General features: G+C 35.9%; 2 protein-coding genes across 2 annotated transcripts; one reads left to right on the top strand and one right to left on the bottom strand.

The window, feature by feature from the left end:
* Positions 1–168: 168 nt before the first annotated feature.
* LOC134673476 (ADP-ribosylation factor-like protein 2) lies at positions 169–3,616 on the top strand. The gene is made up of 4 exons (XM_063531470.1): positions 169–356; positions 431–586; positions 1,892–2,090; positions 2,830–3,616. The coding sequence occupies exons 1-4, from the start codon at positions 292–294 to the stop codon at positions 2,962–2,964; spliced, it is 555 nt and encodes a 184-aa protein (XP_063387540.1). The 5' UTR covers positions 169–291; the 3' UTR covers positions 2,965–3,616.
* On the bottom strand, positions 3,609–7,966 carry LOC134673474 (pinin). The gene is made up of 6 exons (XM_063531469.1): positions 7,732–7,966; positions 7,526–7,657; positions 6,674–6,890; positions 6,101–6,395; positions 5,312–5,575; positions 3,609–4,706 (listed from the first exon to the last, which is right to left on the bottom strand). Exons 1-6 carry the CDS (start codon positions 7,860–7,862, stop codon positions 4,552–4,554), a joined length of 1,194 nt encoding a protein of 397 aa, XP_063387539.1. The 5' UTR covers positions 7,863–7,966; the 3' UTR covers positions 3,609–4,551.
* Positions 7,967–13,908: the final 5,942 nt, after the last annotated feature.

Below are 13,908 nucleotides of genomic sequence, written 5' to 3'. Positions count from 1 at the left end.
GGTATAAAACTTACACGAAAATATTTAAATAAAACCAGTTTGTCAAAATCTATTTATTTTTCTAGATTATTTTATTTACTTCTTTTATTTTTTCATTTTTGTAGTTTCGTTTACTGCCATTTGGCTGTTTGGCTTACAATGCGCAAGTTCTCGTCTGTGTTGTATTTAAAAACAAATGTTGACGTTTAACAGCTGACAAACAAACGTGTTGTGAATCACGAAATGCAGCGATAAAATTCAATTAAAATAGTAGTAATTCAGTTTATTCAGAAAACTTAACTAAGTAATAAAATGGGATTCCTTACAATATTGAAGAAGCTTCGACAGAAGGAGAAAGAAATGCGAATACTTATGTTGTATCCTTTTAAGAATGTATAACTTTTTTTCAGCCTTTGTTGTTTGGCCGTATATTTCCTTAGCTTTCGTTCAGAGGACTGGACAACGCGGGTAAGACGACGATCCTGAAGCGGTTCAACGGGGAGCCGATCGACACGATCTCGCCGACGCTGGGGTTCAACATCAAGACGCTGGAGCACCGCGGGTACAAGCTCAACATCTGGGACGTCGGCGGGCAGAAGTCGCTCAGGTACCTCACTTGTGGCCACATTCAACCTTTTGAAAGATGTAATTACATAAAAACTATTGATACAACCATGAATAGTACTATTTTTATTTAATTTGGACCTCTGGTGGCTACTGTAACCTGTCTAACAGAACAGGTTGGATTGTATTGTGCCAGGAAGCCCAATATCCGTATATTATATTGTTTTCCAGAACTAGATTTAGTGATGTTTGCAACCATATAATTTATGGTATAGATTCTATATTCTATCCTTTTTATAAATTTGACTTAAATTTCATGGTAATACCCATACAAGAAAAGCAAGTCTGGTTACTTAATAGTTTGTAATTGTGTATACTGCACTGGTGGCCTAGCGGTAAGAGCGTGCGACTTTCAATCCGGAGGTCGCGGGTTCAAGCCCCGGCTCGTACCAATGAGTACGAAATATCATTTGATATTTACCAGTTGCTTTTCGGTGAAGGAAAACATTGTGAGGAAACCGGACTAATCCCAATAAGACCTAGTTTCCCCTCTGGGTTGGAAGGTCAGATGGCAATCGCTTTCGTAAAAACTAGTGCCTACGTCAAATCATGGGATTAGTGGTCAAGCGGACCCCAGGCTCCCATGGGTCGTGGCAAAATGCCAGGATAACGCGAGGAAGAAGAGTATACTGCACTGCTGCAGGTCAGCTTGCACATGCACGGTACAAAAGTCACAAAAATATGTATAAACAGCCTAGCCTGGTCAATAGTAAGAAGGACTTCAAATTATACATTTATTTATTTTTCAAAGTTTTAAGTGCTTAACTTTCCTGCTACCCTAAGGTTTTTTGGAAAAGATCGCTTTTTAGCAATAAGACCACCTGTAGCCATAAACTTGTAAGCAGTCCTAAAATTTTCTTTCAACTTTATGGTGCACAATAATAGTACATATTTTCACAGAGAAAAGCCGTTGCCGCCTTTTTATTTTTTTAATAAAAAAATAGAAGTGTATTTTTCTGCCAAAAATACGCCAACCTATTTGAGACACCTAAATAGTCGCGGTACTAATCATCTGTTTGGCTGTTTATTGGGCCTGTGCCTTCATTTGATATGGCCATTTCAACTTTTAAAAAGTTTGGAACTCGACAAATAATGGAATTTGTATGCAACATTGCAGTCCCAAAATCGAGACTGCAATGTTTTTAACTTTTTAATTTTTGACTAACCATAAACTACGCGCTTCGCGACCGATTTTTTAGACGGCAAAGTCGACTTTGCCGTCCATTTTTGAGAAAAGAATATTTAAGTATCTACTTACTCATACACACAATATTTAATTGTATTTCAGATCCTACTGGAAGAACTACTTTGAGAGCACAGATGGTGTGGCCTGGGTAGTTGACAGCGCCGACACGAGGCGGCTGGAAGGCTGTGCAAAGGAGCTCCGCACGCTACTACAAGAGGAACGTCTTGCTGGAGCCACTTTACTGGTGCTGGCCAATAAAGCAGACCTGCCGGGAGCTCTCACTTTGCAGGAGATCCGAGAGGTACCCTTATTTAATTAGCATAAACATTCAATTTATGATGTTTGTTTATAGGTCGTGTTCCCAAAATAATACTATTGCAGTGGAACCCCAATAATCCGGCACTTCAATGGTCCTGTTTAGCGTTTCATCTTTATTTTTGTCTCATCCACTTAACAGCGTACTTGAAAACAAAGCAATTGTTATAGTTCGTTTTTTTTAGCATTAGAAATAAGGTAAACAATCTTGATGTGGCTTTTAATTAAAAAACACATTTTAAAAATAAATTACGGCAAATATGTAACAATTATGAATCTAATGCGATCATTTATATTCTTCTTCTGCTTTCATAAGTAATAGTTTTTGGTTTTAAAAAGCGTTTTTCAATTAAAAGACATGTCAAGATCGCTTACCTTCTTGCAAGTTCTTTCTAATGCTAAAAAAACGAACGAATAGGTTTACCAGAAGTAATAAGTTTTTTAACAATAATTTCATTTTTGATCCAAGCTTTTATAGCTTGCTGTACTTTCAACAGTCAACTATACTCATTGAGACTACTCTGAGAAAGCCAAACACTGCTGCTGTTCCTATGGCCACCTCCTGTCTCTATCATCAGATCAGCTCTATGTCACAACTCACAATAATATTGCATTTTCATCCAAATAGCCGGGTCCACACGCACAAGCAATTTCCTCGCACACAAACCCAACAACAAAAAAAATCCGTATTGTGAATGTCTGCAAACGTTTTTTCCATGTTCCAGGCCCTAGACCTGGACAGCATCAAGTCCCACCACTGGCGGATCGTGCGCTGCTCGGCCGTCACCGGCGAGAACCTTCTCGAAGGCATAGATTGGATGCTGGATGACATTGCCTCGAGGATATTCTCACTAGACTAGATTATCAATTATACTCTAGATTTTACTAATCAAATAATTCCAATTAATGTTTATTGAGGTTTCAGTATGAAAATTCGAAAGTAAACTTAAACAGCCAGTAAGAAACTTATTTGATTGAAATAAGGTCTAAATTATGTAAAAAATTCTGCAATCAAATAAAAGTCGATAATTTAATATTTTGGACCAACTTTAGCGTTAGCCATTTGATCCTTTAGGCAACTAAAGGATATATTAAAATATTATCGTTATTTTTACAGTGTTCTTGAATTAATTTTGTACTGTAAAGGTAGGAAAAGTTACCACTTCACGCAAAAAAAAAAACACTAATAACTTTAAAAAGCTACAAATTCTGTTAAAAGTAGCTTTCGATAGCTCTTACCGCTCTCAGAGAGCTCATTAGTTGAGTTATTAACTTATTATTCTTATGCCTTGAAGGCACCCGACTTGGTAAAGGGGTTAACAGTCTTCATTATGGATTAGTCCATGATTATACTCATAATATATTGCTATAGATTTCACGTGTATGTATTGGTAAAAGGAATGCAGCATAACAATGAATTCTTAGACTATTAAATTTTAAATACACTTTTCGAACATTGTCCAATGTTACTTATTTAAAAGACTAATTTAATAAAACATTTACATAAGGTCAGCAGTTTATTCACTTCATAACACATCCCAATTATAATCACAGTGATGCTGAATGTAAACATTTCAATTTATAATACACTAGTAAGTTTCACACTTATACTAGTAGAGGGCAGAACAAATCAAAGAAAATATAATGCCGTAAAAAATGGATCAAAGGCTCTACTGCGAAAATAAAAATTTCGTTATCCACCTCTCTATCGCTCGAATATACAAGAGTAATAGAGAGGCAAATAACGAAATTTCAACGTTCTCTGTAGACGAGGGTAGACGCGCGAGAATATTTTTATACCACATTGGTTGGAAAGAAGCATTGATATTATAGCCATCCTGATGGTAACCGCGGCTACCGTAGCCTGTATACGCTTGCAACTCCTAACATGCTCATTGTCGACGCTTTAACTAATGTTCAAAACCTGTGCCTTTCTGAAGAGCTTTATATCTTAGTTCTATTTTTAAAAAGTCCTACTGTCAGAAGAAGAACTTCAGAAAACATTTGACGCGAGGAAAAACTCCCAGCGGTTGGAACGAGATCACCTTTTGTTTTAGAAAGGAAAGGAATGATCTAATGTAAACTGATAATTTAACAGCATAATATTTCCTTTGCTTTTAGGCGTTGGTCTCCGGTTGACACCATACAATCCATACAGCAACTTGAACCGAACAAAGTAAGGGAGTGTCATTATAACGTCATGTTTTCGTAGAATTTTGACATTAAAGGTGACATTTCGACACTTTGTCATTGCAAATGCCTTGCAGAGTTAGCTTGGTCCGACACAAACGTCAGCTCTCGCAACTAACCATTGGTGGACCTTATGTCTTTACAATAGGGTTAACTTATGTTCAGTTAACAGTACGGCGTCAATTAAAGGCCAAGGCCTTATAAATCTAACCCTCTGCATATCATGTACTGTTAACATGGTATCATACGTCTGGTATTCAGGACTCTTCCGTGGGCTCCGGCGGGGCCTCCACATTGTTCCGTAAAAATAGGTCACTGGTGTCCACGGACATGTGGGAATCGTCTCGTTTCTCTTCGGCTTCCATTGCTGTTTTCTGCTCTGTGGTCGTTTCCAGTTTACTTTCGTCTGTTACTGAAAACAGATACATTTTAGAGTTAAAAATGCGTGATTTTTGTATGGTTCTTGAAGAACACAAAACAGAAGCAAATATTCATTACACTTTTAGGTTCTTATTGTTTTTTTTACAACCTTTATCTTCTTCCATCTTTGAGACAAGCACTGTGCAAGACTTATCGGGATTACCAATAACTAGCCTCATGTTACTAACCGACCCTATTTCCCTCGCACTTGTACAAACAGCAACACTCCTAACTGTACATCGGCGGACCTTATTACAAAAGGCATAAGGTCTACCGATGCACAGTTAACAGTGTGGGCGACGGTATCTCACTCAACCTGCAAGTCCTATTAACCTTATTTCATGGTCTTAGTACAGTCGGTACCCTAACGTAAGTATCCACGTTTCTATCCAGCTAGTATTGAGATGTGGGTTGGGGCACTGTACAGTCAAGTGTAAAAATATGGGTGCATACAACTTACTCAAAAATATAATTCTTAGTTCTTACGCCAAAATCGTCTGCCCTTTTATGCGATATGGCGATGCCCCATATGACCTGACCTATATGACTAAGGTACAGCTAAACTGGAAAGTACCATTAACAGAAAACTGAACTAACCTGGCTCATCTTTCACCTCTACATCTCCATTGCCTTGCCGCTCTTCATTCTGCTCCTCATGAGTCTGATGGTGCTCCTCCCCGTCGCTGTCGTCCTTGTCCTTGTGGTCGGCGTCGTTGGTGAACTTGTCCCGCCTCTTGCCGCCGTCGTCCGCCTTGTCGGCGGGCTCGTTCTCCTTGGCCTGGGGCCCGCGCGCGCGCAGGCAGCGCTGCTCTATCCGTAGCAGCTCCTCTTGCAGTTCCGCGCGTTTCTTTACCATGCACTCTGAGGATTTGATCATTAGGGATTCTTTACTTCCTGTCTTATCCTGTTATATGACAGATCTTCGAAAATGTACGAAGCGTTAGAAGCGTGATAGCACCCTAGGATTTCGTTTGAGTACTTACTTAATAGTACTGTTTCTAGATTATTCTAACAACTCTAACAAGAAATGGGTATCATGTATGGTGTGTAGTTTTAATATAACATTTTAAAATTACTTCAATTTAAAAGACAGAACATGTAGAAAGAAAAATTAAAAATTAAAACATGCATGTCTAATAATGTCAAAAAGAAACTTCTTTATTCAGACCAGTTTTAATTCAGAATTCGTAAAATACTACCATCTTTATTCCTGTAAAAAGTCAATGAGAAGTAGGGTTCATTTATTAAAGTAGGAAATATCAATATCATATCGTATTTTACTACTCACTGCGATACAAAGGACCATATTTAGCTGCAAATTAACATGCATTACTACAAAACAATGTAACAAAACACACACATAACACAAACAATACAAAAACTTACTTTCATGATACTTTCTACTGGAGTTCAGCTTCTCTGAAGCCTTGTCAGTCATCTTCTTTGGTATCCAGTATACATGCGGCTTGGCACGAGTCAATATAAAGTTTCCCAGGCTCTTCTGTGACGCCTCCCATTTCTCGAACTCTTGTACTCGCGCCATCTTGGCTTCGAGAGCTTTGATTGTGGCTTTTTTGTGTTCTCTCTCGGCAAAGAGGGTCTTTCTTTCCTTCTGTTCTTTTTCTTTCTGTACCCGAGCTTGCTCTTCTATCTTTCTTTCCACTTGTGCCTTTTTATCTTCCTGTAATAATTGATTTACTTTTAGTAACATTGTAGTGCGTGCACATAAGCAGCAGAAAGAGTTTTAAAATTTAAAGTTAAAGATTGGCTGAGCCAAAGATCCCAACCAACACAGGCATGACACAGCTAAGCTCCTTAGCCTGTTTTTTTTTTAACATAACTAGAACACATTTTTGTAAAAGGTACTCTAAATTAAAAAGGTTTTTGAGCAGCTTGTATATGTTGAATGTGTCTCAGACAAAATCAGTAACAACCTGTAATGACGGTGATGACCCATACCTTAGTTTGCAGCACAATCTCTTCCTGTTTAAATTTCTGCAGTGTCCCAAGCAGCGAGCCAAAGATGCGTCTGTTGCGCGTACGCGCCTGCTCGTCCCCGCCCTGCGCGCGCAGCACCGCCGCGCGCGTCGGCAGCTCGCGAGACACTTGAGATATGACGCGTGGACGCTTGCCGCCAGACTCTTCATCGTCACTGCCTGCTGTGCGCGCTGATAATCTATGGAATATCAAGTTCAAATATTACCTACCTTGCAGCAAATAGTAACCTTGAGTATAATTCCAAATCCCAGTGCCAGAGAACTGGATTTCACATAACTATGTAATTAAAGTCAGACCAACTTTGCACAAACATGGCAGTAAGAATGCATACATACCACTTTAAGCTTCATACTAGTGGTATTATTTTAATGGCCAAGTGTTCTTCAACAATTTTCAAGTACAGCAGCATTACTGCAGTATGTTTTTCCTAGATTTGCAAGCATACTTTTCCATATTAAGCCGATTAAGCTATATCTATGACAGGACGACTTGTATTAATTTAGAGTACCAAATAATTATCCTTGTCTATACCAAAAATGTTTAAAAACTTCAATTTTAATCAATTGTCTTCGGTCAAACCTACTAACACATTTTAGAAGTTGAATTATTCCTTAAAGCTTTGTTAAAGATAAGAAGAATTGAATGGCAAATAGAGTCTAAAATTTAGGAAATAGGTAGTCCATGTGTGAAATCAAAACCAATCAATAGATGATAAATTAAATGCAAAATAAGCATGACAAGTACACAACTGACCACTTTAATTACTTGCGTGACGTATCCAATGTGTTCGGAGATTAATAGGCTGATATTTACCTGCTAAAAACTGTTTTGGTTTCTTGTTTTCTCTTTCCAAAAGAATCGTCATTATGTCTAGCGTCAGGGAATGAATTTCGGCCTCCTAAACGTGGTCCACCTTTTAAGTAGTCACTAGATGAGTTATTAAACCTAAAACAAAGCAAATTGCTTAGCAAACATGGTCATAAACTGGAAATTTCCTGTCGTCAAGGCCCAGCACTAACCTATCGTTAGAGAATCGACCCGTCGTTTGGACTATCTTTTTGATGTTTTCGTCTATTTTGTACAAGCTGCTCCGTTCCGATTCTAATTGAGCACGCAGTGCCGTAAACGATATTGCTACTTCTGTCCCCATTTTGAGCTCAATCAATATAAATTTATAGTAAATAACAAATTCACTTCACAAGATACATTTCCGTACCGCTGCCGCTGATGGCTGTCTATAATGCGTTTTGTTATTTTCGATGTTTTTATTTATCTGTGGAAGTTACTATGTGCGTTTTGTTTTGTTCCCTTTTAAAGTTGTTTTTACAAATTAGAAAAATCTTCTGGATTTACTATAAATTTTATTAAAATAAAGAAATAAAAATCTAACAATAATATTAATAGTTAATTTTCATCAAAGAAGAACAAGTGAATGCTATCGCATACTAGATGGCGCTTGCTGCGGCAAGTTTGTGTTATTTTTCTATTGAACGGCAGATGTCGCTACACGTTGAAAATTGAAAGGCCAAAATAAAATAAATTCCTATGTAAAAAATAACGGCTGAAAAATGCTGTGTAGCCGATATCAACGACAATTAAATAATAATGACTCATAAGCCAGTGGTAAGAAGCCAGTGCAAAGTCAGTTTAGGTATATACATATATAAGTCCCATCTAGTTTTTTGCGCCGTTATCTTCCTGGGACTGACGTAATTAATTATGTTAATAACTGGTGGTAGTATTTCACATACATCAGTGCATTTCGATACTTATGCCTAAAAATTAAGAAAGAGTGATAACGCAGCCAGTTTTATGGGGTTTATGCTGCAGGCCTGCAGGCCGACCTGCCACTGGACAGGATGTTCTTTTTATGATTGGGGTTTTACACTTTGTAACTTTAGTTTTATATATAGATGGTCAAGCAAATCTTGTCAGTAGAAAAAGGCGCGAAGTTCAAATTTTCTATAGACGATATCCCTTTGCGCCTACATTTTTCAAATTTGCCGCCTTTTTCTACTGACAAGATCTGCTTGACCAAGTATATATATATATATATTTTATTATGAATGGGCTTACTCATGGCCACAGACTAGCCGAGGCGTAGACGTGGCCTACGATGGAGCGAGCTCGCCCAGAAGGTGCCTGTTCACTCTTGATTACCTCTTGATTTTATACCTCTTGTTAGTTTGTTACTATTAATTTTATTTCTAGCTTTAATTTTAAATTAAATTTATATATTTTTATATGTCAGTTCTGCGTAGGTATTTATTTATTTATTTAATCTTTATTGCACATAAGGAAATACACTGTACAAAAGGCGAACTTAATGCCATAAGGCATTCTCTACCAGTCAACCTTTAGGCAAAGCAGATAAGTTGTAGGCGGTGCAAAAACATGTAGTAGATGATACAATTAGGTACCTGTACGAACACAATACAATCATAATAAATACTAATATAAACATACATAAATATAAATAATATTGATACAAATACATATACCTACTTACATATACATATACATACATACATATGAAATCAGATGAACTTACAAAACAGAAACATTCAAGATTTTCCAGTACTGCTAGCAAAGTGCTCACTTAAGGTATAATATTGAAATAACTCTATCCCACCAAAAACACCACCTACCTACCTACCTTACCTATACCTATTTGTGAAACTCGGTCAACGCTGTTTAAGAGGGCGTCGAGGAGGGTAAATTTTCAGATTCTGTCAAATTACCCCATTTCACACACAAACGCAGCTCACGCACACTACCTCAATTTACTGGGACAGGTCAGTGACCCCTAATGTTTTTTTAAAGGTGCTGTTTCGAGTTTAGTGTTAACTACTGACCTTCTTTGAGGAATTTAAACTGTCAAAGCTTTCCTTTGTGAGAAGACAGAGAAAAAACACTTTTTATTTATAGCTTTCCTTGTTTGTTCATGTCATGTCATAGGTATGTGACGTATTAGGTAATTAATTATTTTCGTTGTTGACTTTTGTATTAAGATAGGTACAAAACGGCGACGCTCTTAACTGTCCATCGGTAGACCTTATGCCTTTTGTAATAAGGTTTATGGACTGTGTCAGTTAACAGTGTGGTGGTGTGCGATGGTAGGTATGCGGTTTGTAGACATAGACCAAATTAAACCTAGGAGTTTTATTATTAAAGATATAAGAAATCGTCTACTTTACCTACTCGAAAAAAGTGGACTCTATCTAAAATTATCCCTCCATTAGTTATAGGTCTTGTAACATTTTTTACAACTATAGACGCTTATTATATTTCACTTATAACTTAATTTTTAAAGCTCTGTTGATAATAAGGCTTTAAAAACATCTAATAAAATTCAGGTACTACACTTATACTTTTGTAAGTCAGTAAGTGATGCTTACTTAAAACTTATCGGGAAATCAAATAACTCATAACTACCTATATTAAAATATTTAAATTTACTAATTCATCTCATACGTTCAATAAGGCCCGGGACTGGGCCTTGTCACCCGCACCGACAGAGGGCCTTTTTAGTCCTACATAATATTAAAGAACTGTGTCCCGGATAGTATGGGTTCTGGTCCATGACGCGTCCTGAATTAACTTATACAGGGTGTAATTGTTAAGTGTGGCCAGGCTACAATTCCGTAAATATAACAGATATCAGAAAACTTCAAATTGATATCGAAAGTGCGTTACCTAATGAGTAAAATTACATTAATAACTTTTTTTAAATAAATGCAGAAATATCCCAAACATTAACTTCCAATCAAACCCTCCCATACATTTAGTACGACGACTCAACCCTCAAAGAACGTCGGTGTTGTAAGAGACAAAACTGCTTGAGATTCGTTATTTGCGATAATAAACTGTAATAAAATAATAAAACTACCGTTTATGGAATAATAAATCTAACACTTATTTTTTAAGGAAGTACATTTTTTGTTTACAGTAGTTTCTCGAAATGACGCCCTTCTTGTGCGATACATTGACGGGCCCCCTTAAATATTTCTAAATTAACTTTGCGGCGTGATTAAAAAATAAATGTTAGATTTATTATTTCATAAACGGTAGTTTTATTATTTTATTACAGTTTATTATCGCAAATAATGAATCTCAAGCAGATTTATCTCTTACAACACCAACGTTCTTTGAGGGGTGAGTCGTCGTACTAAATGTATGGGTGGGTTTGAAGTTAATGTTTGGGATATTTCTGCTTTTATTAAAAAAATATATTAATGTAATTTTACTCATTGGATAACGCACTTTCGATATCAATTTGAAATTTTCTGATATCTGTTATATTTACGGATTTATAGCCCGGCTACACTTAACGATTACACCCTGTATATCATTAGATAATTCATAGCCTATATCTATAGAATAAATCGTTCTTATGAGCGTATTTGGTGGGCATCCCTTATTAGTAAAAAAGCCTACTGCTTTATAATAGGGTGGCAATGGTGGCAGAAACCCATTTCATTTGTAAAATTGTAGGGATGAATGTATAGTTTATTGTAAATCCCAAATATATTAAATTACCCGCGGACAGAGCGACCGATTTTATTATTAGATAATTTTCACATGTATGAGCTCTGTTCTGTGTAAGTAATCCTAGAGCAGCTGTAAGCGCTGCGCGCCGTGTTTGACGGTCTAACGATCCGCCCTCGGCTGCAGCGCTGACAGCGATGTATTGTGCCCGCTTCCCGCAGGCGCAGATACGAACGTTGTTATCGAGGCTGTCATACTAAGTTGCTTTTTCCCGTTAAATTTGTGTTTTGTAATTATTATTTGGCTTTCGCTCTTTCTCCTTCTGTTTGTATAAAGATAGATAGATGTGTGTATTGTGTGTCGTAACGGACAATAAATCGGTGTGCGAAAACGAACGCTTGGTGCCTATTATTTGCTCCTGCATCTGCACCCGCTTACCACGCCTAGCACAACTCTACCTTCCACATCTACAAAATTATCACCTGTAATTTATCTGTAAAATATTAAAACATTGTATTCACACTTTTCAAATGCCAGATTCAGTTTTTTTTTTTAAATGTTTGACTTTGGCCATAATTCAATTTGAATAGAAATCATCACCGCCACGCGCTACTAATTAATATTCAGAAAAAATATATGAGTGCCTATTTTTATTTTTTTGACATTTAGATTTTATTCTAGAAATTATAGACTAGTATTTTTTATACAATCTTTTTAATGTTTGACGATCCTTCTGTGAAATTCTTAGTGTTAAATTTGATATGTATAATAATCCAATTTTATTATGGAATAATATTAACATCAATAAATTGTTCTGATAGTTAGATTAAGATTAATTACGATTCATAAGAGCTTGTTGCTAGGCCTAGATTTTGCAATTTTTTATTTAGTACAAATCACCACACTGTGATTGTAAAGGCCAAAATTGTCCTAAAATTACATATCATTATCATTTATTGTGCAAAAATCAGTTTATTTGTATGAAGTAAAGTAAAGTAAAGTAAAGTAAAAATTTATTTGTGGAACACAGGTACAGTTAAGGTGTTATATATAAAATAATAAATAGAGCTCTGTGTTTTGCCTATTGGCGTACAAATATTAAACTTAAAATAATGGTGACTCATTACGAGTATGTTTACCATAAATTATTACATTCGTTATACCTATATACGATTATTTAAAAACTGAATTCCTCGTCCCTAAATTATACAAAAATGATATATAACTTGCCCTAGTTGCTAAAAGCATGAAGAAATATAGCATAGATTGGACTTCATAGATTGGAGCCGACCATTTCCCCTCTTCTCTTATTTTTGGTATACTAAGCCACTAGTATTGGGTTGCCTATAATTATTTTTCTTTGAATGTACTCGTAAACCTCTATCCGTTAGTATGCGATTCATTAATGGACGCACCATGGCCCAAATCGGGACACGGTTCTTTAACACGTAATGTTAATAATCAGTGAACATCTTTAATTACGCTCAAATGCTTAAGTTTCAGTACAGGTAAAAGTACATATGAGCTGTACTTTTAATGGTTAGTACAATCGGCATCAAATGGAGAGTGACGGCCAAAGTGACCAAATATAGCTATAGGATCTAAATGTGGACGAATAAGGTCAGGTGAAGCATATAAGGCCCACCTTTATTTTAACTGAAATAGTTATATTAATAATCAGGATATTATTACCAAATCAATGTTTCTTCATATATACCAAAATAGTTATAAAAATATTCCGGCGCTTTTGAAAAATACACGTTTTATAAAAAAACCATACCATGTTGGTTCGGAACCGGGCCTTGTTACTTGCACTGACAGTTGAACACTGACTTGAACATAAGTTCAAGAATAATAGAAAATATTACCGGGCCTTATTAGCTTTTATCATGAATTAATTTCATCTTCAATTTAAAATGGTCTATAGTAAAATACGGCCTACATGAGTCATGGAAAAACAAATTGTATTTTATTTAGAAAGTACTTATAATATATGTTGTTCATAATCTTCAGTAAGCTGACTTCTAGGAGTCTATCTATTATAATTAATGTAGATTGACAGTTTACTTAGCAAATTGTACTTTTATACCTTTGAAACAAGCATTTGAGCGTAATTAATGATGTTTACTGATTGTTAATCTTAAATATACCTATTATGTAGGGCACTTAAATTATTTTAGCGGACCGAGCGGATATGTATGTTTGTAGACCACTTTTTTATTTAAATAATTAAATTGTAATTCATTCAAAAAAAGGTTACTACAATTAGGGATATAGATACCTCACCTACCTTATTACAAAGCATTACAAAAATGTCCAAAGGCCAAAGCCACACTGATAAGACATAAGACCTCATAAATACCTATAAATAAACGTTCACTGAAAAAAACCCTAAGGCATTTCTGATAAGTAATTATTTTTCGTTACTGAGTTATCGTTTTGCACCGAATATCAATGAAATAAAAGCACGTTAATTTGATAGATACATTTATATAAAAATCGTCAGTCGTATCTGTTAAATAATAGTGTGTACACCGCTTAAAGTTTTTATTGTAATAATTGTAGCTAGTTTCCTGAACGAACCCTGTCATTAGTGTCACTCTGTCTCCCTCCAATTTTAATTCATACGACGCAATAATGTTTTTGCTGTTTGCTAACATAAAATAAATGCAAATTATTAAAACCTCTGATATATATCATTTAAAAAC

Source organism: Cydia fagiglandana, chromosome 18 (genome assembly GCF_963556715.1).
Source record: "Cydia fagiglandana chromosome 18, ilCydFagi1.1, whole genome shotgun sequence".
Taxonomy (NCBI): Eukaryota; Metazoa; Arthropoda; class Insecta; order Lepidoptera; family Tortricidae; genus Cydia; species Cydia fagiglandana.
This window is presented reverse-complemented; position numbering and strand designations above follow the sequence as displayed.

Coding starts and splice junctions, on each gene's coding strand:
- LOC134673476 (XM_063531470.1), top strand. CDS start 292: ATGGGATTCCTTACAATATTGAAGAAGCTTCGACAGAAGGAGAAAGAA. Junction 357..430: donor GAAATGCGAATACTTATGTT/GTATCCTTTTAA, acceptor GCTTTCGTTCAG/AGGACTGGACAACGCGGGTA. Junction 587..1,891: donor GGCGGGCAGAAGTCGCTCAG/GTACCTCACTTG, acceptor ATTGTATTTCAG/ATCCTACTGGAAGAACTACT.
- LOC134673474 (XM_063531469.1), bottom strand. CDS start 7,862: ATGGGGACAGAAGTAGCAATATCGTTTACGGCACTGCGTGCTCAATTA. Junction 5,576..6,100: donor CAGTAGAAAGTATCATGAAA/GTAAGTTTTTGT, acceptor TCAAATCCTCAG/AGTGCATGGTAAAGAAACGC. Junction 4,707..5,311: donor AGAGGTGAAAGATGAGCCAG/GTTAGTTCAGTT, acceptor ATCTGTTTTCAG/TAACAGACGAAAGTAAACTG.